The sequence below is a fragment of the Oncorhynchus clarkii genome, chromosome 12, assembly GCF_045791955.1.
Source record: "Oncorhynchus clarkii lewisi isolate Uvic-CL-2024 chromosome 12, UVic_Ocla_1.0, whole genome shotgun sequence".
In the NCBI taxonomy this organism is placed as follows: Eukaryota; Metazoa; Chordata; class Actinopteri; order Salmoniformes; family Salmonidae; genus Oncorhynchus; species Oncorhynchus clarkii.
This window is the reverse complement of record NC_092158.1, coordinates 80,223,676-80,249,403: the sequence shown is the minus strand read 5'-3', so window position 1 is coordinate 80,249,403 and position 25,728 is coordinate 80,223,676. Positions and strand designations below refer to the sequence as shown.

The following is a 25,728-nucleotide window of genomic DNA, read 5'->3' as shown; positions in this document are numbered from 1 at the left end:
CTCCCAATCAAGGCCGGTTGTGATACAGCCTGAAATTGAACCAGGGTCTGTAATGACGCCTCCAGCACTGAGATGCAGTGCCTTAGATCGCTGCGCCACTCGGGAGCCCTAAAAGTGCCTTATTTACTTTGAAGAATCACAAAAAATTATTATTATTATGTCAGACAGCAGCTCTATATAGATGAGATGACTTGGAATGAAATAAAGTCATCAAATAGAGCGAATGTAATATACACGACGGAAATATTTTATTAAAGTAATGTGAATAAATGATGGTTAAAATATTATATGTAGTAAGGGGCAGTCTACCATCATGGGACTTTAATTCATTGTTTATTCTGTGTTACAGCATTCAACCCACATAATGCATAGTGCATTTGTTTAAAACATTTGCAAAACCTAACCAACCCCAAAAATAAAATAAAAAACACTAATTTGACAAGAGCCAGCCCATCTTTTGTTGGCCAATAAGGTTGCACCATTAGAATGCACATTTTGTGTGGGCCCCAAAAAACCTTTTGGAAAAAATATTGTGAAAAACTATCATTCCACCATTAAAACGTTGATATATTAAGGAAAGGTTCCGAAATTACAATGTTAATATTACATATCTTTAATACTCACAAAACTGTCTCAAAGTCACAAAGACGAGGCGAACCCACACTTTAGAAGACAAGGATATCCCAGTTTATTTTGAGGAGACATTGGTTGTCAGTTAAATTACCTGGCTTACATGCAGATCTTATCTGACAGGCTGCTTAAAACAAAGACGTGCCAGGAAAAACAACAGTCAACAAATGAATGGAAACAATAACCCCGGGAAAAAGGCACATTTCACAACTCCAAATAAGAGTCAGACATACGCATTTAAAATATTTTCAAAGTGACACATACACTGACACAGAAGAATACACACACAGACAAACACTCTCAGAAACAGTCAATATTCGCTTGAAATCTTACTTCCCCAACCCAGTTCAAAACATATTGCACATTTGTATTGAAAAGAAGATGAGGAAAAATAAGAAGAGGAGTCACTATCCACCACAATCTGGAAGCCTTAAAGGAACCACTGACTACAGAATTTTGAAAGGAGCTGCATGCAGAAATGTAATGTTAACAATAATTACCAGAAGGAACACAAGATTGAGAGAAGCAGTGTTACAGAAATAGTCAGCACTCTTTTTCTGTCCTAACACACACAATACCAACAACATGCAGAGGTCTCTCATTCAATAGTCCTCAACAATACTGTACTGCCATCAATATGCTACAATGCATGACTATTAGTCTAATGCATTTTAAATAGTGTCAAGCTGTATATGTTGATGGGTTAAGAATACCATTGAAGACTGTTAGATAAACACATAGTTATCAACCCTTACAAACATCTTGATGATAAACCATTTGCAAAAGTCTACGTAAAACACACAAAAGGTCAAACCCAAGGCAATTATGTGCAAACTTGTGCAATGTTGCAGGTGCAAACCATGAATGGTAATAAGCATTTCCCTTTTTGACCAGGTGAGTGCTCATGACAGGCAGCTAACGATACACTTTGAGCTATTACTTTAGCACTTACATAGTAAAAGAAAACCACTATTCTAAATGTGACCATGTAATATGGAACCCTACACCACAAAACATGATTTACATTCCCCAACAACAATACTGTTTCACAAAGGTATGACTCCTGTAGTTGGGCTCCAAACTTGATGACAATAATGGGACATAATATATATTCTATAGAGCAGAGATATATATAGATATATAGAACCAGAGGACATGACAATGAGGAGACAGAAGCGTATAACGTGGACATTAGCATGAGCAGAGCTCGGGGCGAAGAGGCTGTTCCCACGTCTGGAAGTAAAATCTAATTAGTCGATCAAACTGAGCTACCAGGAAACTGTATTAAAACCTCAAGTAAAGAGCTGTCAACAAATCAGAAAGCTGAGAAATAATCGTTACAAGCGAGCACGAGACAGATGGTTAAAATCAAATCAAACTTTATTTGCCACATGCGCTGAATACAACAAGTGTAGACTTTACCGTGAAATGCTTACTTACAAGACCTTAACCGACAGTGCAGTTCATGGTATGAGAAAACCAGTGATTGCAAAAAAAGATATACTGGGACTACTGTAGAGGCATCTTTGTGTCACAGTAGGCACTGTACCAGCTGGCTCCTGGTGATGTAGCCAACATAAACCTTCCTGTGTCCATTGATAACTTTCTGGGGTCAAAGTTCAACAGAGAGCAGTCGGGTGCTGACATGGAGTTGATGAAAGGCTGATGATTTGGTGGTGAACAGTAAAACATGAGGGTGGTTTGTGTACAGAGTTTGAACTCAAGATCGGTCTCCTGATGACCATAGACGGAGCTCTGTCATCTGGCCCATCAGTCAGGGATGTGTCATGGACAAAGGTTCATTGTTCACAGGGAAGACAAGGAGAACTGAGGCAGAGCCACCAGTGAGGAATGTAGAAATGCCAGCCATAATAAACGGATTATAAGAGATTCATTTAGCTTGCTTTTTTCACCATCCCAAGTTCATTTTAAAGCCACATTAAAGTCTCTCTGCATTGCCATTAGGAACAGGAGCGTTGAGTTAGTTGTCAGGTTCTATTTTTCCTCCACTGAGCTCTATCCATAGTTTCAGCATATTCTGTCTTTAGCCGCAACACTGTTTCTGAAGGTCCAGAGGAACACTGACACCTCCCTGCTCTATCCTTCCTTCAGTTATTTTGGATTTAAAATTAAGCATTTGGAAACAAGTTGACCAGCTCTTTGTATATGCGTAAAAACAGTGCTGTTGTGTAGTGCAATGCCTTGCTAATACAGTCTGATTGCTCAGCTTGTATTTTTCTACAGAGGGACACTGGAACAGAGTGAACAAGGTCCTCTTCCTTGTGTTCCTACATACGGTGGCAGCTTTCATACAATCACAAGATATTTGGTCCCTTTCCACAAATGGTATAGATTACTCTTAAAATGGGTGAACTGCAGTTGATATAATTAATAAATGTATGTGCTCATTGATTCTTGAAGAATATAACTTATAAATGCCTCATCCGCTTAGTTCAACTCTCACAACTGATCAGTACCTATAATATAAGCTTGTTGTACTCCAATGTTGTAAACAAAGTAAATGTAAATAAACACTCTATAGCCTCAAAACATGGTTAAAATTATAATTGTGATATCATGGAAGGTTAGTCCATGAATTTGATAAATGGTTACATTTCTCCAGTCCCATCCTTTTTACTGAAACAGGGGTGGGGAGGACACTTTATAATGGTTACATTTCTCCAGTCCCATCCTTTTTACTGAAACAGGGGTGGGGAGGACACTTTATAATGGTTTCAACTGCTGATTACCGCTGTAATTAAAAGGGTTCCCATGCTACAAGAGCAGCATAAAAAGGCACACCGTCCGACCTGTACCATGTTCTGGAAGGCCTCAGGTAGAGAGAATGTAGAAATACAAGACACCCACACAGAGAAACCGGTCTTTCACAACCAGTCCGTGTCCTCATTTCTTGGTGTCCTCCAGGATGATGTTGGCTGTGACAAACATGAGGCAGAAGGTAGCCCACACCACTACAAACCACACCCAGAAGGTGTGGCGGAACGGGGACTGGTGCTTGTTGACTTCGTCCGTGCCCAGCATAGGCACCAGGTGGCGCCGGCCAAAGTACACCAGCAGGGCGGGGATGACGTACTGGATGCCCGTGCCAGCGTAGGCGCCCGTGATGCCCACCAGGGACTCCAGGTTGTGGGTGCAGAAGGCCACGATGATGGGCGGCACCAGAGTGATGAGGGGGAAGACGATGCGGTCAACCACCCAGGGGTAGGTGCCCCCGTCGCGGTGGAAGAGGGTCTTCCAGTTGTTGCGCAGCGTGACTGCGATGATGGGAAAGTTGGTGCTGATGGTGAAGACGGGGAAGAGGCCCAGGAAGTAGCGCAAAGCGGGGATGTCCAACACGTCACAGTTGTCAGTGAAGTTGAGGGTGTACATGTCGTGTAGTAGCGAGCTGTCGAAGCAGAAGATGGCTGTGAAGGAGAGCAGGCCGTAGAAGCCAAGGATGAGGACATAGTCACACACCACCAGGGTACCCACACGCCTCTTATCAGAGATGGGCGTCACCAGGGAGGGCAGGGAGTGCTGGCACATGAAGGAGTAGACACACACTCCAAACAGGTTTGGCACCCCAGAGATCTGGGCCATACGGGGGTGGCCTTCCCCCCGGCCTTTACCAATACGGATCAGAGCCAGGATAATCATCATGGTGAACGCTGAAAGACACACAGAAAAACAGCAGGTACTGGAGTTAAGTGATGTGACAACACCAAAATCGTGTGTGTGTACGACATTTCAAAAAGTTACATCAGCTCCCACAGAGGGACTGTTATAGCCTCATGCAGTTTAAATCAAGGCTCCCTTGAGGCTATCTACTAGGAGAGTTGAAAGGGAAGCTGTTACGGTAAAATAAAGCTCAAATTTCCTTTCATTTGACTATTTAGACCAAATCAAACCCATATTTTACTTGGTTGCATGCAAACTAAAACACAAAAATCCTCAGAGTAAAGTAAAATATTTAATGTAAAAAGTGAATTAAATTGTAAGCTAAATATTGTCCAAATCTATAATACACCTACATCATCTCATGACAACAGTAATAGGATTGGCCAAGTAAAGAAATTACATGGAGGCATTTAAGGATACCAATAATAAATATACATGTTTATGACATTCGACTTCGGGTCACCCGGTTCACATTATTGTACATTTCTGATGCCAAATTGTGATCCGGTGCATGCCAACTAGGCAAAGCTACACACTGCTTAATCCCTGAATGCTTTTGATGGGTCCAGATATTGCAACATCCCAGAGGTCAGATTAGGGCCAAACCTCTGGAATGATCCCTTTATGTAGCCCTCCCCTAATCCACCCCTACCTTTCATTATAGCACCACTGTTTTAAAAAAATACATTTTAAAGGGCAAGCCTTTTACCATTGCTAATCTGAAAGCGATTAATGTTGACAAGGCAAGATTGTTTAGGCCCTAATGGGCTGTGGGAGAGTGCTGAGCTGGCCAGGACGGACACATAACTCAGCTTCCTCCTCTGTCCTCCATGCTGCTAATGCCTGAGCATGGCCATCCAGGTAGAAACACAAGCGTGCATCCGTCAGCTGACTGCAGAAACAATATGCAGTCCATCTAGTTATGAACTAAACTCCCCCCCCCCATCAAAGGGCAGGAAGCTTTATGCCTCATGAGGATAATACTGAAACCACTTAGTAAGATATTGCCTTCCAGCTGCCTGATCCAGAAACTATCCCGCAGGCAAAGACTACAGCCTATAGGAATGCTATGGATTATATACAGTGTGTGAAGGCTCTCTGACTCTCAGTTCATCCAACCTAAAGTCAGCAGAGGTTGGAGGCTGGGTGGTACAAAAGGCGTCAGCGTCTCCACCTCATACTGTTTGTGCAAAGGCCATCCCCAAATCGATTGGTGCGACTGCCTCTGTGGCTGTTGGGCTGGGCGTTACTAAATCAGAGCTTTAAGCATGGATGCCAGTCTTGTTAAAGGCTCAAGAGTCCTGCCTGCCCCCCCCCAATCTCCTCACCTTCCCAAACCCAATCAGGCCATTAAACTGGGAATCAGTCACAGACGCACTCCACGGCCCACTCCTCAGCTTTCATCACACTCACACGGGGTGACGTTCAGAACGCACATTGCTTCACTACTCACCCCACTACACCATACCACTAGGATCCCACTTCAAAACACACCCACACAGCCCTGTGTAGCTATGCAGGTTAGAGTAGAGCCAAATCGCTCTTGTACTTGCCGGCAATATCTCAACATCCATCTGGGCCCAATTGTCAGGAGAGGCAACCCATCAGTGTCAGGGGGGAGGATGGATTGGCTCTTTAGATAGGGCCTGAGTGAGGGGCCAGCGGATTACCAATTCATCTGCAGCTACTGGGGCGGTGGGAGGGGGTATAGGGAGGAGACAGGGGAGAGGGGTGCCACCGGCAGCCTCATCCTCCTTCAAGGTCTCTCACTAGCATCAGGTGAGGTCGGGACAGGAGTGGAGTCCTCTGATCCAATCCTCCACTGTTAGGGGTTTTTACACTCTTCAGGGCACAGGTGAAATATTCCAGAGCTAGCAAGGGGGGAAAGGGGCTGGGAACGTGGAGTTTTAATCTGCCCCTATTAATCAGGTACTGTGTACTTCTGCCGTGGCACTTTAATGTATGTCAGGGGGATGAAATGATTCACTCCAATTACAAGGACAAAATGTTCCGAGGAGGGGATGGGGGAAAAACGACCAATGACAGAGGTAGTAGGATAGCTAACAAGTAGTGGGATTATGCCTTTGGAGAGAACAAGCAGAAATAAGACAAGAGTTGTTAACTAACAGGCTAAATGCAAACATCTTAATTTTACTAATGTGATTACTTACTCATCTTAAAATAGGACAAGATACTCTTAAAAACAAGTTTTCCCTTGTGCTTTGTGTGGACTTAGTTTGGGGTGGACACTGAGATAAAGATGCCCAGCAGTGGCCAAAGCCCCAGACCTGTTGAGGATTAAAGCTCAGATAGTCAAGATTTAATGGATACCTGGCCTCCATCCATTGTCAACATTGGCTCAGGACAGGAGAAGCAGCCAGAGCAGAATCCTGTTTTAACACATATAGAGAATGGGACAGTGGGCAGTGGACCAGCACTCAAGGACATCGGCAAATAAGAGCAAATAACACCTTCACAACAAGTATAATCCCCAAAGACATCACGTCAAAACATATGGAAAAACTATGCAGATGAGGTCAACACTCAATGTGCTAACATGAGCCACATTGGGACTCTGAGAACACAGTATGTATTGTAGTGACGTTGTCTTTGTATCTTCATCCGACTGGACATGAGAGACTGTAGGTGGGGATAGTTATCAGCTGTCCCTCTCACTTCAGGCATGGAACACAATGTGCTGTATGACAGTCTGCCTGCTGTACTCTCCCTCTCTCTCCCCGAGAAGTAATGTACATCCGCTGTGTGTGAAACAGCCATCAAAAGGAGCCGTCCCGCTGGTCATGACAGAGGACGGACAGCGGGAGACGCTTCTCCTCTATTCCCTGACATTAACGGTAACAGGCTATACAGGAAGGAACATGGGCGGAGGGCGTTTAATTAAGAGTCTTATAGGACGGGACGCCACGCACGGCTAGTGTACAGATGCTTAACCTTCACCAGAGCAACAGGTCTTTTCTCTGCCAGCAAGGCTTAAATGTTAGGTTGTCGTGGTACAACAAGCACAGTGATTCATCACACTCCCCTCTTATCCCCTCGGTGAGGCCCATGGAAGCCTGGAGGAAAATGGCACTGGTATTTATGTTACAGTCTTCTTCATCTTGATGTATCTGCCTCTGATGCCGGAGCCCAACGCACTCCTCTCGGCAGGGTTTGAACTGTAAAACCCCTGGTGACACGGTCGGTGACTGGCTATTTTATGAGGGAAGGGCCACGCTTTAAAAAGCTGATAGAGAACTTTGCTCTTTTCCCACCATACGGCGGCACAGGCTAAGGTCGGGACAAGGAGGCTCGGCATTGCGCCTCAAATTGATAGTGAATGGCAAAAAGGCATATCAACACAGGCTGATCAGACCGTGTGAAGGGCAGGGAGAGTTTGGGGGAAAGATCTTTTTTTAACCATGACTTTCAGGTCAGGATGCATCACATGGTATTAGAATGGAATGACATTGGTAGCAATCTTTGACACGGCTCCATTTTGAGCAGGTATACTGGAGCGGCTGAATGGAACCCACCCAAATAACTGGTGCTCCCTTCTGGGTTATAGATCGGGAAGCCATAGCCAGGTCACAACTTGAATAATTACTTTGGCAGCTGCTTGACAAACACACATCTGTGATAGAGAACAAGTGCGGTTCAAAGGTAAACAGTGATCTGTAAAAAAGCATAGTCGACCCTTCTACTGTAGTTCTGTCCCCTAAAGTTGGAGTGGCAGAGAATTTCTCTATGGCTCTGATCCCAACTATCATGCTTTAGTGCTCATTAAAGACAAGGCCTCATTTGTCTTACTTAAGGCACTGAACTAACTCCTCTTATCTTTGAAAGAGATTGAAAGTCGATCAGATGAAAGAACTGAACACTAAGTAGAACAAAGTACATTTTGATAATGTACTCATTCATCATTCCTTTGCAATTGGATCATGCTACATGAGTTAGGGCAACCATGTGTGGGTTTTATAGTACTTGGTGCAGCCTTAGCTATGAATCTCACTGGTTTTATCTGTCTAACGGCAAAGAATAGGAGGAAATCTTTGATCACTAGGAGGGCTTTAGAGGCACGGGGACAGTATGTCTGGAGAGAAAATCCAACGTAGTTAGTCAGATTACAAGATTAACAGCCATTGCTGATAGCATAGAGCCAGTATTAAATAAGTTATTGCATCAAAAAATATATACATTTTACATTCCTTATTGCGGCCATATTGCTCTCCTCTCTCTAAAGGGCAGTGTCATTGACTTCCTGATGGGATTCTAATCTGAAGCACTCGTTTCATCCTCCTGGTAATTCTCAATTAACAATGGAAACTCCTTCTTGCCTCTCCATCGATGGACACTCAGGTGAAAAACAAATTAATTCAGATGGGATGAGACATTTTCTTTGCAGAGATATCTCTGATGATATGGTGATTACCTGGACTTTTACATTAACACTCTCTGCTCTACACGCCTGTCTGCAGGTTACACTCGTCACACGGCATCGGGGAGGAATGGAGTGCATTGTGTAGGTGTCAAACAGTCACATATCACATCCACATAACTGCCATCGGTGATATATAGCACTTCAATGGGTATGGCAATGACCTTGTGGGGAATGTTTCAATTTAAACGCCCCCCAGAGGAGGCCCTTACAGTTGTATCTCCAGTGGTAGCAAACAAAGCGTTTGTGGTTAAGCCAAGGTTGGCCGGCACTCTCAACCCCCCAAGTAGCTGTAGAATACAGTATCTGTGGAAGAGGGACTCCTCTTCAGCCGCTGCCCTGGGACGGGTTTCCTTGACTTCATTAACCTGTTGAACCTATAGGGGCGCTGTGTCATTATTGGATAAAAAGACGTGCCCGTTTTAAGCGCAATATTTTGTCACGAAAAGATGCTTGACTATGCATGGAATTGACAGCCTTGGAAAGACACAACTCTGACGTCTCCAAAACTGCAAAGATATTATCTGTGCGTGCCCCAGAACTAATGCAACAGGCGAAACCAAGATGAAGTTTCATACAGAAAATGCCCCGGATTCTGAAGGTGCTGTGTTCCAATGTCTCCTTATATGGCTGTGAATGCGCCAGGAATGAGCCTGCACTTTCTGTCTATTCCCCGAGTTGTCTGCAGCATTGTGACGTGTTTGTAGGCATATCATTGGAAGATTGACCATAAGAGACTACATTTACCCGGTGTCCCACCCGGTGTCCTGTGTGCGTAATCTGTAGGTCCATGCGCGTTCCATTTCTTCAGAATTGAAAGTAAACTGCCACGATGGATTTTATCGTCGATAGATATGTGAAAAACACCTTGAGGATTGATTCTAAACATCGTTTGCCATGTTTCTGTCGATAGTATGGAGTTAATTTGGAAAAAAGTTTGCGTTTTAATTACTTTTTTTTTTTTTTTTCTTACCCAAACGTGATGAACAAAACGGAGCGGTTTCTCCTACACAAATAATATTTTTTGTAAAAACTGAACATTTGCTATCTAACAGAGTGTCCTCATTGAAAACATCTGAAGTTCTTCAAAGGTAAATGATTTTATTTGAATGCTTTTATGGTTTTTGTGGAAAATGTTGCATGCTAAATGCTAGGCTTAATGCAATGCTAGGCTATCAATACTCTTACACAAATGCTTGTTTAGCTATGGTTCAAAAGCATATTTTGAAAATCTGAGATGACAGTGTTGTTAACAAAAGGCTAAGCTTGAGAGCAAATAGATTCATTTCATTTCATTTGCCATTTTCATGAATAGTTAACGTTGTGTTATGCTAATGAGCTTGCTGATAGATTTACACAATCCTGGATACAGGGGTTTTTTCGTAGCTAAACGTGACGCAGAAAACGGAACGATTTGTCCTAAACAAATAATCTTTCAGGAAAAACTGAACATTTGCTATCTGAGAGTCTCCTCATTGAAAACATCTGAAGTTCTTCAAAGGTAAATTATTTTATTTGAATGCTTTTCTGTTTTTTTGTGTAAATGTTACCTGCTGAATGCTAACGCTAAATGCTATGCTAAATGCTACGTTAGCCATCAATACTGTTACACAAATGCTTGTTTTGCAATGGTTGAGAAGCATATTTTGAAAATCTGAGATGACAGTGTTGTTAACAAAAGGCTAAGCTTGAGAGCAAATAGATTCATTTCATTTCATTTGCGATTTTCATGAATAGTTAACGTTGCGTTATGGTAATGAGCTTGAGTCTGTATTCACGATCCCGGATCCGGGATGGGGAGATCAGAGAGGTTAAGGAGCACAAAATTACTTCAGGTGAGGAGCTTTGAAGCACACCACTGTTCTGATTTTGTGAGTAGTACACTCTCTGTAGCAATGCTTTTGCGCTTGATGTGGTAAGAAGAGTCTATAATAACAGTTGACAGGTCAAGGGCTTTTCATGTACTTTCATCTTTCTGACATTAAAAGACATATGGGATATTATTCTAGCAAAGGCTTTGACAGTAGATAGGAACATTAATCTCTACTGGTATACAAACTGGCCTCTTGCTACTTCCATTGCTTAATAGATTAAAATCCAAGTCCAACTCCAGCAGCACTCCTTTGCAGCAATCATCCCATCATTAATTAAAGGGCAATTCAACCTCTTTTCAACCTCCCATTCATTACCTCCAGCACCAAACCAGTATTTACATAATTTGTGAAAACAGTATTTCTATGATCTGTGGTTAGCCTTTTTGGGATAGAGGGCAGCATTTTCACTTTTGGATGAATAGCGTGCCCAGAGTGAACTGCCTCCTACTCTGTCCCAGATGCTAATATATGCATATTATTATTAGTATTGAATAGAAAACACTCTGAAGAGTCTAAAACTGTTTGAATGATGTCTGTGAGTATAACAGAATTCATATGGCAGGCAACAACCTGAGAAGAAATCCAACCTGGAAGTGCGAAATCTGAGGTTTGTAGTTTTTCAACTCAGCCCACATTGAAGATACAGGGTGATATTAGTTATGTTTCACTTCCCAAGGCTTCCACTAGATGTCAACAGTATTTAGAACCTGTTTTGAGGATTCTACTCTAAAGGAGGGGCCCATAAGGGCTCTTTGAGTGAGTGGTCTGGCAGAGAGCCACAGCCTCGGTCTGGCGCGCTATGGGTATCTTTTTGGCTGCTTTGTTGTATAAAGGCTGTACTCAGATTATTGCATGGTTTGCTTTCTCCGTAAAGTTCTTTTGAAATCTGACACAGCGGTTGCATTAAGGAGAGGTTTATCTAAAGTTCCATGTATAATAGTCGTATCTGTATCAATGTTTATTATGAGTATTTCTGTAAATTGATGTGGCTCTCTGCACAATCACAACATGTTTTGTAACTACTGAACGTGACGTGCCAATGTAAACTCAGATTTTTTTATACAAATATGAACTTTATCAAACAAAACATACATGTATTGTGTAACATGAAGTCCTATGAGTGTCATCTGATGAAGATCATCAAAGGTTAGTGATTCATTTTATCTCCATTTCAGCTTTTTGTGACTCCTCTCTTTGGCTGGAAAAATTGCTGTTTTTCTGTGGCTTGGTGGTGACCTAACATAATCGTTTGTGGTGCTTTCGCTGTAAATCCTTTTTGAAATCAGACACTGTGGCTGGATTAACGAGAATTGTATCTTTAAAATGGTGTAAAATACTTGTATGCTTGAGGAATTTTAATTATGAGATTTTGTTGTTTTGAATTTGGCGCCCTGCACTTTCACCGGCTGTTGCGGGGGGTTCCGCCAGTCCTAGACAGGTTAAAACAACAAGAAAGGACATTCTCTCATCACAGGATAGGATTAAAAGTAAAAATATTTAAAAACTGATTTTCAAAACCTGCAACAAGTGTCTAGCCAGAGTGAGGGTATTTTCTTGCTCCCCACGTCACCACGGATCTCATAGTGTTTAAAACATTTTAATGTTCTTTATTTCTATAAAACATAGAAATGCACAGTTTTCACATATGTAGACACTCGTATTGTGCTGGAGATAATGAAAATGAGTTTGAAAAGTGGTGGAGTTGCCCTTTAAACGAGATGCTCCATGATGAGACCACTTGGTTGAGTCTCAGTGGTAATGAGCAGCTCTGGCAGTTTGCCCGACTTCTAGGTTTGCAGAATCTTTTACTGCAGATGTTTTTTGGTGATGTCCTATAATGGCATAGTCTTGGTTCAGAAGCAGGGGGACAGGACAGCCACGGCGTGTGTGATAGCTGCTGATAATGGCCTGCTAGCCTGGCTACTTTGAGACAAGCCCCGCGAACAGGGTGTGCAGTACTGCAGCAGGGCTGCCATTTAACACCCCATACAGCAGCTCAACTCCACCGGGCAGAGCAGAGTTCAACTCCATGACGTTATCTACAGTGTTCACGAAAACATCAATTAGTCCAATCACTCAGCCATGCCGCTGCAAATTGCACATTAGGCCAAAGATAAGAAACAAAATGCACCTACCTTCTTTACCATAAGGCTGAGCTAAGCCACGCTCCAAACACTGGGATCTCGAAAACAAATCCGCTTGAGGATGCCTTGAGGTCAGTTTTTTTCTTTCCCCGTTCAACTTCTCAACCACAAACGTTTAAAACCAACAACCTCTTCTGTGCTACTGATGACATTTAAAAAAAAATGGCATAACAAACTAATAGAAGTCAAATGTTTAATTACCCATCCAACAGTAATTAAACATTCAGTGAGTGCAGAATATAAATGTATTTTTTCTTTTGACCATTTCAAATAATTTATTGAGCATAGAAAGCTTGGTTCATGATGCAATGGACGTACAAGGCAGACAAGGTAAGAATAAAGCAAATTCTCGTCTGCTTCTGTCTTCAATATCAAATCCTGTTCAGACCTGACATTTTTTTTCAAATGAGACAAACGTAAAATGTTCAAAGCAAGTTGTGCATTTGACCTCTAGTATTCCTGCAGATCAATGACGAAACCCTGAGAAAGAGCATAAACTACAACGCCAGACTGCGGTTACAACTACATTCTAGAAGCACTGTGTCTTACATTCTCAGTCCTCCCTCACCTCCCTCCCAGACAAGGAAATGGAGGCGACGACGACAACATGGTGAGGTGAGTGGGGGACGGAAGTCAACAGTCATGATTAAGGGCTTAGTTGTCAGGGTATTGAGCTACAACTGACCCCAGGCAACACCACAGCAGAAGACATCCTACAAGTTTTCCCCTAATCACCTCCTATAAACTGTGTTCACTATCAAAACGAAGTTCTCATTACAAAATGAAACACCAAACACCAATGCTAAACAGGATCAAGGAGAGGTGCCCAAAAACAAATAGGGAAAAACGCTGCCCACATGCATTTCTCTATATATCAAAAGTCACCAGAGATGTGAGTAAAGCGGACCTAGGATCTGAGCTCTGTTTATGTTTTGTTTCTGAAAGAGAAGTGTCAAACTAAGACTTCTAAACCTGCATTGCTGTTTGGGGTTTAATGGCTGGGTTTCTGTACAGCACTTTGTGACATCGGCTGACGTCAAAAGGGCTTTATAAATACATTTGATTGAAGACCTATTTTCTATCTGAACAACTCCGTGGTATAGAAGTAATGTCCGTTGTGATAAGAAAAGGAATGATGCATTCGAATCTGGAGTTTTCCTTTAATGCAATTTTCAGGACTTCTGAACTGTGCTGATGTTGGAAAGTTAATGAACGCCCAGCCATACTTCAACATTCCCTGTGAGACGCACTCTGCATTAGCCTCTCTGGGCAAACTCTTAGGTTCCGCTCAATCAGCCACTAGTAGAGGTCCCTCCCTGACCTTCAAAAACAAATACTACCCTCTCTCTCTGCTTGAAATGGGAATAGATAGCTGTCACGCTCCCTGGTTACTCCCTAAACCAAGACAGTGGGATGGACTGGATAGGGATCCACAGATCACTGTGGGCTGGGGCCTGTGGTTTCAGCTATTCATTTCTCCAGAGAGAGTAACAGCCCTAGTTCATTTCACAGCCTCTTTTCCTATTGAGCCGGAGGTTACTCCACACAAAGCTTGGCTGGGGTGGTGTAGCTCACCATGTCTAGAAAAACAAATGTGACAGTGGGAGGACAGTGTTCTCAGAATGCATGATTTCTCCATTCCCAGCATACAGTAGGATCTATATGCCATGGCTGTAAGGGTAATAAATAGCGCCTCGGAGGCTCTTCACCTATCCATCCATCCATCCCTGTGGAGACAGAAGAGGGGTGATGAATGCTCGTTTACCGAGCTAGGTGCCTTTCCATCTATTCCTCTCCACTCAATATCAATTAAAGTGCCGGCTCTTAACCCTTCTCCCGGTCTGCTGTCGAGTGCAGATAATGATCGCCCTCTTTCTCTTCACAGTGTGCTGCTAGAGAGGATGGGGACAAGGTAACAAGGCAGCAAGCTTTATCTATTCACATAACTCACCCAATGGAGATGGGTTTCAACAAACGAGCGTGTGAGCACCTATGGGAGTTCATAGAGACTGGGTGCAGTATGTGAGCGATATAGTCATTCAACTAAGAACCTATGAGGTCATCAGGCAACAGAACTGTGACATTAAAAGATGGGTCAGGGGAACCGAGTATAGAGTAGGAGGAATAATAAACAGGAACACAAAGGGGAAACACAAATGGGTCTGGAAACAGGGCTACACAAATAGTTTCTAATGGCTCCAGCGAAGTGGGACCAAGTGGGACCATGGACAGAAGCAGCTACAAGCTGAGTGATGGGATCACAACCGGGACAGGAGATGGAGTTACAAGAGGACTGCACATATGGACTACTATGTAAGTCATGTCCTCAGTGGGGGAAGACAAAAGTGGTGGAAAGTCATTAAATCCAGCAAATGGGGAAGACAAATAGTGGTGGATAGTCATTAAATCCAGCAAATGGGGAAGACAAATAGTGGTGGAAAGTCATTAAATCCAGCAAATGTGGAAGACAAATAGTGGTGGAAAGTCATTCAATCCAGCAAATGGGGAAAACAAATAGTGGTGGAAAGTCATTCAATCCAGCAAATGTGGAAGACAAATAGTGGTGGAAAGTCATTCAATCCAGCGAATGGGGAAGACAAATAGCGGTGGAAAGTCATTAAATCCAGCAAATGTGGAAGACAAATAGTGGTGGAAAGTAATTAAATCCAGCGAATGGGGAAGACAAATAGTGGTGGAAAGTAATTAAATCCAGCAAATGCAGGTTAATGTAAAAATGAAGAAAAAGGTGACTAACATGCACTGTCAGTTTTGTAAGACAGTTTGCTATAATGCAGTTATATTTTAAGGATAACTGCATACTGGTTGGCAAAAAAAGGAAAAACTCAGTAGTACTAATTGCTTATTAAAATATATGAGTTGTCAATAGGTGAGAATCCTGTGAAAAATGTGAATAATGTGGTTCGATGTTGTGATATGGTTTCAGAGTGACAAGAACATTAATATAATTGCTGTCTAAAAATGTATCATACTGTACAACATCAAGTGTCATTATGGAAATCATTTGACTGAAAACAAAAAAACCTGGAGGACTTGTTACGGGTATTAAATTCCTCCCTTGAGACCAAAGTCACAACCTTAAGACCTTAAGTCACAACCTTCACCAAGACATAAGCTATGCTACAGTACACGCGTATGCATTCAGGTCCAACAACGTGTCCAATTCAGCAGCTTCAGTGGGTGAAAAGAGTGGAGCTAAATCAGAGTGAGGAGATGAGTCAGAGGACACGTGATAAAATGGATAACAGGTGAAATGAATCACTCCAGAGTCCCATTTTCTTGCTGCAGGGCAACGATAAAGCACAGTATCTTTAACAGGATAGACAATTAATGCCTTGAGAGCATAACACATCCTTTTAAAATAAAATCAAATCAAATTTTATTTGTCACATACACATGGTTAGCAGATGTTAATGCGAGTGTAGCGAAATGCTTGTGCTTCTAGTTCCGACAATGCAGTAATAACCAACAAGTAATCTAACTAACAATTCCAAAACTACTGTCTTATACACAGTGTAAGGGGATAAAGAATATGTACATAAGGATATATGAATGAGTGATGGTACAGAGCAACATAGGCAGGATACAGTAGATGGTATCGAGTACAGTATATACATGAGGTGAGTATGTAAACAAAGTGGCATAGTTAACCTCTTGGATCTCTAGGGGCGCTATTTCATTTTTGGATAAAAAAACGTTCCCGTTTTAAGCGCAATATTTTGTCACGAAAAGATGCTCGACTATGCATATTATTGACCGTTTTGGAAAGAAAACTGTAAGTGCCCCAGAACTCATTCTACATACGAAACCAAGATGATACGTCAACCAGGAAATGAGCAGAATCTCTGAAGCTCTGTTTTCCATTGTCTCCTTATATGGCTGTGATTGCGCAAGGAATGAGCCTACACTTTCTGTCGTTTCCCCAAGGTGTTTGCAGCATTGTGACGTATTTGTAGGCATATCATTGGAAGATTGACCATAAGAGACTACATTTTCCAAGTGTCCGCCTGGTGTCCCTGCGTCGAAATTGGAGCGCAAAGCCAGGTACAATTATTTTTCCATTTGAGAGCAAGGAGAAACCAGGCTTCCACGAAGGATATATCATCGAAGAGATATGTGGAAAAACACCTTGAGGATTGATTCTAAACCACGTTTGCCATGTTTCAGTCGATATTATGGAGTTTATTTGGAAAAAAGTTTGCATTTTGAGGGCTGAATTTTCGTTTTTTTTTTTATTTTTTTTATTTTTTTTTGGTAGCCAAATGTGATGTACAAAACGGAGCTATTTCTAATACACAAAGAATCTTTTTGGAAAAACTGAGCATCTGCTATCTAACTGAGAGTCTCCTCATTGAAAACATCAGAAGTTCTTCAAAGGTAAGTTATTTTATTTGAAGGCTTTACTTGTTTTTGTGATAGTTGCCTGCTAAATGCTAACACTAATGCTAACGCTAAATGCTACGCTAGCTAGCTACTGTTACACAAATGATTGTTTTCCTATGGTTGAAAAGCATATTTTGAAAATCTGAGATGACAGTGTTGTTAACAAAAGGCTAAGCTTGAGAGATAGCATATTTATTTCATTTCATTTGCGATTTTCATGAATAGTTAACGTTGCGTTATGGTAATGAGCGTAGGTCTATAAATAGAATCCCGGATCCGGGTTTGGTCGTCGCAACAGGTTAAAGTGGCTAGTGATACATGTATTATATAAGGATGCAGTCGATGATATAGAGTACAGTATATACGTATGCATATGAGATGAATAATGTAGGGTAAGTAACATTATATAAGGTAGCATTGTTTAAAGTGGCTAGTGATATATTTACATAATTTCCCATCAATTCCCATTTTTAAAGTGGCTGGAGTTGAGTCAGTGTCAGTGTCAGTGTGTTGGCAGCAGCCACTCAATGTTAGTGGTGGCTGTTTAACAGTCTGATGGCCTTGAGATAGAAGCTGTTTTTCAGTCTCTCGGTCCCAGCTTTGATGCACCTGTACTGACCTCGCCTTCTGGATGATAGCGGGGTGAACAGGCAGTGGCTCGGGTGGTTGATGTCCTTGATGATCTTTATGGCCTTCCTGTAATATTGGGTGGTGTAGGTGTCCTGGAGGGCAGGTAGTTTGCCCCCGGTGATGCGTTGTGCAAACCTCACTACCCTCTGGAGAGCCTTACGGTTGTGGGCGGAGCAGTTGCCGTACCAGGCGGTGATACAGCCCGCCAGGATGCTCTCGATTGTGCATCTGTAGAAGTTTGTGAGTGCTTTTGGTGACAAACCAAATTTCTTCAGCCTCCTGAGGTTGAAGAGACGCTGCTGCGCCTTCTTCACGATGCTGTCTGTGTGAGTGGACCAATTCAGTTTGTCTGTGATGTGTATGCCGAGGAACTTAAAACTTGCTACCCTCTCCACTACTGTTCCATCAATGTGGATGGGGGGTGTTCCCTCTGCTGTTTCCTGAAGTCCACAATCATCTCCTTAGTTTTGTTGACGTTGAGTGTGAGGTTATTTTCCTGACACCACACTCCGAGGGCCCTCACCTCCTCCCTGTAGGCCGTCTCGTCGTTGTTGGTAATCAAGCCTACCACTGTTGTGTCGTCCGCAAACTTGATGATTGAGTTGGAGGCGTGCGTGGCCACGCAGTCGTGGGTGAACAGGGAGTACAGGAGAGGGCTCAGAACGCACCCTTGTGGGGCCCCAGTGTTGAGGATCAGCGGGGTGGAGTTGTTGTTGCCTACCCTCACCACCTGGGGGCGGCCCGTCAGGAAGTCCAGTACCCAGTTGCACAGGGCGGGGTCGAGACCCAGGGTCTCGAGCTTGATGACGAGCTTGGAGGGTACTATGGTGTTGAATGCCGAGCTGTAGTCGATGAACAGCATTCTCACATAGGTATTCCTCTTGTCCAGATGGGTTAGGGCAGTGTGCAGTGTGGTTGAGATTGCATCGTCTGTGGACCTATTTGGGCGGTAAGCAAATTGGAGTGGGTCTAGGGTGTCGGGTAGGGTGGAGGTGATATGGTCCTTGACTAGTCTCTCAAAGCACTTCATGATGACGGAAGTGAGTGCTACGGGGCGGTAGTCGTTTAGCTCAGTTACCTTAGCTTTCTTGGGAACAGGAACAATGGTGGCCCTCTTGAAGCATGTGGGAACAGCAGACAAGGCCCTCGAAATGACCACATACATAATCAAAATCGCTTTTAAATGGGAAACGTTTGAAGAATTGGAAAACATAGGTTACCTATGAAGGACAGCTAAAGATTGTATAAATGACTTAATAACAGTCATGGAGAAAAAGACCCAGAATACATTCTGGCTGATGATGCATTGGCTCGGTAATCAATACTTTGCCTTGAAGTGGTACCCTTTGTGCTGAACCCACTCGCTCGCTTTAAGTTTATGGCCAGAGCATCATGCCATAAAAAACGAATATATACACTGAACAAAAATATATACGCAACATGTAAAGTGCTTCCCATGTTTCATGAGCAGAAATAAAAGATCCCAAAAATGTCCCATATGCGCAAATAGCGTATTTCGGTAACATGTTGTGTACACATTTGTTTACATCCCTGGGGACAATTAAAGGCCACTAAAATGTGCAGTTTTGCCACAATGCCACAGAAGTCTCAAGTTGAGGGAGCATGAATTGGCATGCTGACCACAGTAAATCCTCCAGATCTGTTGCCAGATTAATTGAATGTTAATTTCTCTACCATAAGCCATCAGTGTAGAGAATTTGACAGTACGTCCAACTGGCCTGTAATCATGCTAGCCCAGGACTTCCACAGCTGGCTTCTTCACCTGCAGATCTTCTGAGACCGGATGAAACCCGATTTTAACTGTACCGGGCAGATGTGTGGGCGAGCGGTTTGCTGATGTCAACATTGTGAACAGAGTGCCCCATGGTGGCGGTGGGGTTATGGTAGGAGCAGGCATAAGCTACAGACAACAAACAAAATCACATTTTGAATGCACTGAGATACCGTGATGAGATCCTGATGCCCTTTGTCATGCCATTCATCTGCCGCCATCACCTCATGTTTCAGCATAATGCACAGCCCCATGTCACAAGGATTTGTACACAATTCTTGGAAGCTGAAAATTATGCGTTACCGAATGGAGTAACATTTATCCATTTGCCGGTTCTATTTTTTATTGCGCATCCAATTACTCTTGAGACCATTGTCAGTGAGCTCTCTCTTTCAGAGTTGGATAGGCTGGTATAGCCAGACAAACAAGCCCTAACAGTTTAGCAGCAAATCTAGTACAGACAGATGCTGTTTCGGTGTCAAAATGAGACTAGAAAAACTGTAGAGACAGGGTGGAGAGGTCAGACAGGCTATGCTGCCCCAGTCCTGATAACGGCACCACATAAATTGCCAGAAAATTCTTCAACACGAATTTCAGAGGGCAAAATCAGTTGAATACGTCTTCAGACAGCCACTTGCCTTTCATGAAAAAATAAAAAAATAAAAGCAGTACTTAACCTCTCTGAGCACGGAACACGGTAGCAGGCTGAAATTCCACAACATACGGTGATCGCTACATAAATGGTCATATTAAACATTCATGAAAATACAAGTGTCTCACATGTATCGAAAGCCTAGAATCTTGCTAATCCAACTGGATTTACTGCGAAAGAATACGATGCGATTATCTGAGCATAGAGCCCCATAAAAAAAACAATTTCAACCAGCACAGGCATAACATAATCACAAACTGCATTAAAATAAATTGTTTACCTTTGACGATCTTCGTCTGTTTGCAATCCCAATGCTCATTGTTACACAATGAATGATCTTTTGTTTGATAAAAACCGTTTAAAACACGAAACATTTTGTGAACCGCTTGTGTCGTGAATTCCGTCTCATTTCATTTGACGACACATTCCAGGTAAATAACCCACACAAAACGTGACTTTTCCAGTCATGTTTGGTTTCATTGCAATCAACTGGTTTGTTTGTAACACAACCAAACCTGATGGGCCATTTCGCGGGACGTATTGACTGAAATAAACCGATTTGAAGACAACAAGTAATGACATCACTGTGCACCAATGATATGACCACGGTTTCGTTGATTGACTGTATTTTAACCCAATGACCACTGATCGTCTTGAAATCTAGCTGGGTAGATAGCCAATGAGCTGAGGTAAATGACAATATGCAATGTGCACCAATGATATGACCACGGTTTCGTTGATTGACTGTATTTTAACCCAATGACCACTGATCGTCTTGAAATCTAGCTGGGTAGATAGCCAATGAGCTGAGGTAAATGACAATATGCAATGGTTGTGTGTTGGAAGACCAACCTATGTCGTAAACTCCGGCGTAAAGAGAGTCATTCGCTATTGAAGTTTTATTTCGGAAGGAGCTACGCATTTTACGCACAGCGTTGTTTTGGTAAATGCGCAGATTCAGCTGATAATATATCAAACAGTATGGCGACTAAGTCAGGGAAAGCTAAATCTAAGTCTAGATATACAGATGTACGCACAATATTAGAAGAAATTGATCGGAAAAGTGAGACAGAGATTGTTGTAGGACGATTCATTTAGCGATTCCCAAGTGGAGGAATATTTTTTTGAACGGAGAGGACACCGTTGTAGCCACTGTGTATAATCTGTAACGTGCCTGCAGAAGAGGAACAATGTCACCGTTTTGGACTGGTAAATTATTTTCATGCTAATGCCCTTGTTTGAAATTAATAATATAAAATATTATTTGTGATTTTTTTAAATTTTAGAAGCAATATATAAAAATGTAATGTGATGAAATTATGTAATGAAAAGTGATGAAATGTGTCTCCCCAACCCACATGAAATAGCCTATTTGAGGCTGTTGAGGGGAGGGCAGGCCCACAACAATGGCCAAAGTGAAATGGAGACAGTAGATACAGCTGGTCTGTTGTAATATAATAAAGACAGTAGATCTAGCTGGTCTGTCATAATATAATGGAGACAGTAGATCTAGCTGAAATGTCATAATATAAAAGAGACAGTAGATCTATAATAATATATTCAACCTTATGTTCCCTGTACTCTATATAAACAGTGGGGCAAAAAAGTATCGAGTCAGCCACCAATTGTGCAAGTTCTCCCACTTAAAAATATGTTAGAGGCCTGTAATTTTCATCATAGGTACACTTCAACTATGACAGACAAAATGAGAAAAAAACATTCAGAAAATCACATTGTAGGATTTTTAATGAATTTATTTGCAAATGATGGTGAAAAATAAGTATTTGGTCAATAACAAAAGTTTTTCAATACTTTGTTATATACCCTTTGTTGGCAATGACAGAGGTCAAACGTTTTCTGTAAGTCTTCACAAGGTTTTCACACACTGTTTCTGGTATTTTGGCCCATTCCTCCATGCAGATCTCCTCTAGAGTAGTGATGTTTTGGGGCTGTTGCTGGGCAACACGGACTTTCAACTCCCTCCAAAGATTTTCTATGGGGTTGAGATCTGGAGACTGGCTAGGCCACTCCAGGACCTTGAAGTTCTTCTTACGAAGCCACTCCTTCTTTGCCCGGGCGGTGTGTTTGGGATCATTGTCATGCTGAAAGACCCAGCCACGTTTCATCTTCAATGCCCTTGCTAATGGAAGGAGGTTTTCACTCAAAATCTCACGATACATGGCCCCATTCATTCTTTCCTTCCTTTACACGGATCAGTCATCCTGGTCCCTTTGCAGAAAAACAACCCCAAAGCATGATGTTTCCACCCCCATGCTTCACAGTAGGTATGGTGTTCTTTGGATGCAACTCAGCATTCTTTGTCCTCCAAACACGACGAGTTGAGTTTTTACCAAAAAGTTATATTTTGGTTTCATCTGACCATATGACATTCTCCCAATCTTCTTCTGGATCATCCAAATGCTCACTAGCAAACTTCAGACGGGCCTGGACATGTACTGGCTTAAGCAGGGGGACACGTCTGGCACTGCAGGATTTGAGTCCCTGGCGGCGTAGTGTGTTACTGATGGTAGGCTTTGTTACTTTGGTCCCAGCTCTCTGCAGGTCATTCACTAGGTCCCCCCGTGTGGTTCTGGGATTTTTGCTCACCGTTCTTGTGATCATTTTGACCCCACGGGGTGAGATCTTGCGTGGAGCCCCAGATCGAGGGAGATTATCAGTGGTCTTGTATGTCTTCCATTTCCTAATAATTGCTCCCACAGTTGATTTCTTCAAACCAAGCTGCTTACCTATTGCAGATTCAGTCTTCCCAGCCTGGTGCAGGTCTACAATTTTGTTTCTGGTGTCCTTTGACAGCTCTTTGGTCTTGGCCATAGTGGAGTTTGGAGTGTGACTGTTTGAGGTTGTGGGCAGGTGTCTTTTATACTGATAACAAGTTCAAACAGGTGCCATTAATACAGTGGAGGACAGAGGAGCCTCTTAAAGAAGAAGTTACAGGTCTGTGAGAGCCAGAAATCTTGCTTGTTTGTAGGTGACCAAATACTTATTTTCCACCATAATTTGCAAATAAATTCATTAAAAATCCTACAATGTCATTTTCTGGATTTTTTCTCCTCATTTTGTCTGTCATAGTTGAAGTGTACCTATGATGAAAATTACAGGCCTCTCTCATATTTTTAAGTGGGAGAACTTGCACAATTGGTGGCTGACTAAATACTTTTTTGACCCACTGTATATCTATTTATTATACCTCAGCAGAACAATATTGTGTAGAGCTTTGGCAAAGTGGGTGATGTTATATCCTTCTTGTTTGGCCCTGTCCGGGGGTCTCATCGGATGGGGCCACAGTGTCTCCTGACCCCTCCTGTCTCAGCCTCCAGTATTTATGCTGCAGTAGTTTTTGTGTCGGGGGGCTAGGGTCAGTTTGTTATATCTGGAGTACTTCTTCTGTCTTATCCGGTGTCCTGTGAATTTAAGTATGCTCTCTCTAATTCTCTCTCTCGGAGGACCTGAGCCCTAGGACCATGCGTCAGGACTACCTGGCATGATAACTCCTTGCTGTACCCAGTCCACCTGGCCTTGCTGCTGTTTACTCTTGAGGTGCTGTCCTGTTGCATCCTCTACAACTACTGTGATTATTATTATTTGACCCTACTGGTCATCTATGAACGTTTGAAAATCTCGGCCATGTTCTGTTATAATCTCCACCCGGCACAGCCAGAAGAGGACTGGCCACCACTCATAGCCTGGTTCCTCTCTAGGTTTCTTCCTAGGTTTTGGCCTTTCTAGGGAGTTTTTCCTAGCCACCGTGCTTCTACACCTGCATTGCTTGCTGTTTGGGGTTTTAGGCTGGGTTTCTGTACAGCACTTTGAAATATTAGCTGATGTACGAAGGGCTATATAAATACATTTGATTTGATAGAGGACTGAGGGTCTTCCAAATATTGAAAGTGTGTAAATAGTTACCCATGTCATTTTGTAAATGTATATATTTGGCCACTTGGGTACATTTGGGCTACTTGTGTGGGACACCTGGGTGACTTCATGATAAATGTCATGTAGCACACTCATTATGGAAGTTATCATTCTGAAACGTTGCACAAGTACTGTTGCCCTCTTATATTTTTCACTGAAATTGTCCCCATCATTATATCTGAATGTTTGTTTTATGTTGTTCGTTTTAAAGTTGATGATACAACAATAAAAATATATATATTTTTTTTTCATTGTATTATCTAAACCAGATCTATTGTGTTATATTCTCCTACATTCAATTCACATTTACACAAACTTCAGAGTGTTTTCTTTCAAATGGTACCAATAATATGCATATCCTTGCTTCTGGGCCAGAGCTACAGGCAGTTAGATTTGGATATGTCTTCAGGCGGAAATTGAAAAAAGTAGGGGGGTAGCTCTAAGAGGTTAAATTGATCAATTAGGTTAGGTCTCCTGTTAATTCCTCTGAGATGAGCTAAACATTAGAAATGTACCTAAACTAAAAAAAAATACAAAATTGTTGACACTAGAGATTTAGGACTCAAGCATGCTGTCTAGCCCATTCATTTTTCTTCAGCCGTCTGTACCTCCTAAACTTCGAGCCCATAATGTTTGTCTTATAGGATTTAAAATGGTCTCCAACCCTGTGTTTGATGGCTGCATAAACACCTCAGCTTTCAGTGCCCTATACTTTGACGGCAGGCCATCTATCCCCATGCTCTGTGGCACCGGTGCAGTAAGGAAACAAAGAGCTGCCACTGCGGCCATTTTGAATCATTAGCTGGTGCTGTAGAGAGGCCTGTAGAGGTGACACAGCCAATCAATCAAAGGTAGAGCCAGGGGAGGGCGGGGATATTAAAGGGAGTGGGAGGGGTGTAGCCAGAATCCCAGGGTGCTTTGTCGATAGCCAGATAATGGACAGTGTGTGTTGTTTATGTGCACGCAACTGTGTGTGTGTGTGTGTGTGTGTGTGTGTGCGCATGCGCGTCTGTGTGTGTGTCTGCCCTGTGTGTTGTTGTGGGTGCCAGTAGTATGCCCACACGAGGGTGGCGGCAGAGCCATGATTCAGTAGTGTTGTGATTTTAACAGCAGGTCCAGGACGGGCGGTTTATTTTTGTCCGTCGCCCTGTGAGTGACGGTCCAATCAGGCCTGGGATGGGCTGTCAGGCCTGTCAGGCTGAGGGATGAGAGGAGATGGGAATCAGGACACGGAGCGGGACTGCCGTATGATCGACGGACCCAGGCACAGGAGCCACGGAGAGGAGAGGGGAGAGGAATGAAAGAGGAAGATGAAGAGGAGGACTGCTCCCACCAAGGTTCAGAACGTCAGCCAGGTGGAATAAAGTGTTTTTTTCCTAAACATTTGCAACAGTGACAAAGAGCAATCTGGGAGAAGGCGTGAGACTGTGACCCGGGGATAATGGAGTGTGATATTTAATCGAAGGAATGACACACCCTCCATCATGCAAACAAACTTGGAGATAATGCACATTAAAGCACTTCCTAAATAAATACCCATGACAGATTTACCATTTCAA

At 42.7% G+C, this 25,728-nt stretch overlaps 1 protein-coding gene across 2 annotated transcripts in view; it reads right to left on the bottom strand.

The window, feature by feature from the left end:
* Positions 1–664: 664 nt before the first annotated feature.
* LOC139421439 (transmembrane protein 104-like) overlaps positions 665–25,728 on the bottom strand; it is an 85,162-nt gene continuing 60,098 nt past the window's right edge. For both annotated transcript variants that reach the window (XM_071172347.1, XM_071172348.1), the window contains one exon: positions 665–4,298. In XM_071172347.1, the coding sequence (XP_071028448.1) occupies positions 3,535–4,298 (764 nt within the window). In that variant the 3' untranslated portion in view covers positions 665–3,534. The remainder of the gene's footprint in view (positions 4,299–25,728) is intronic.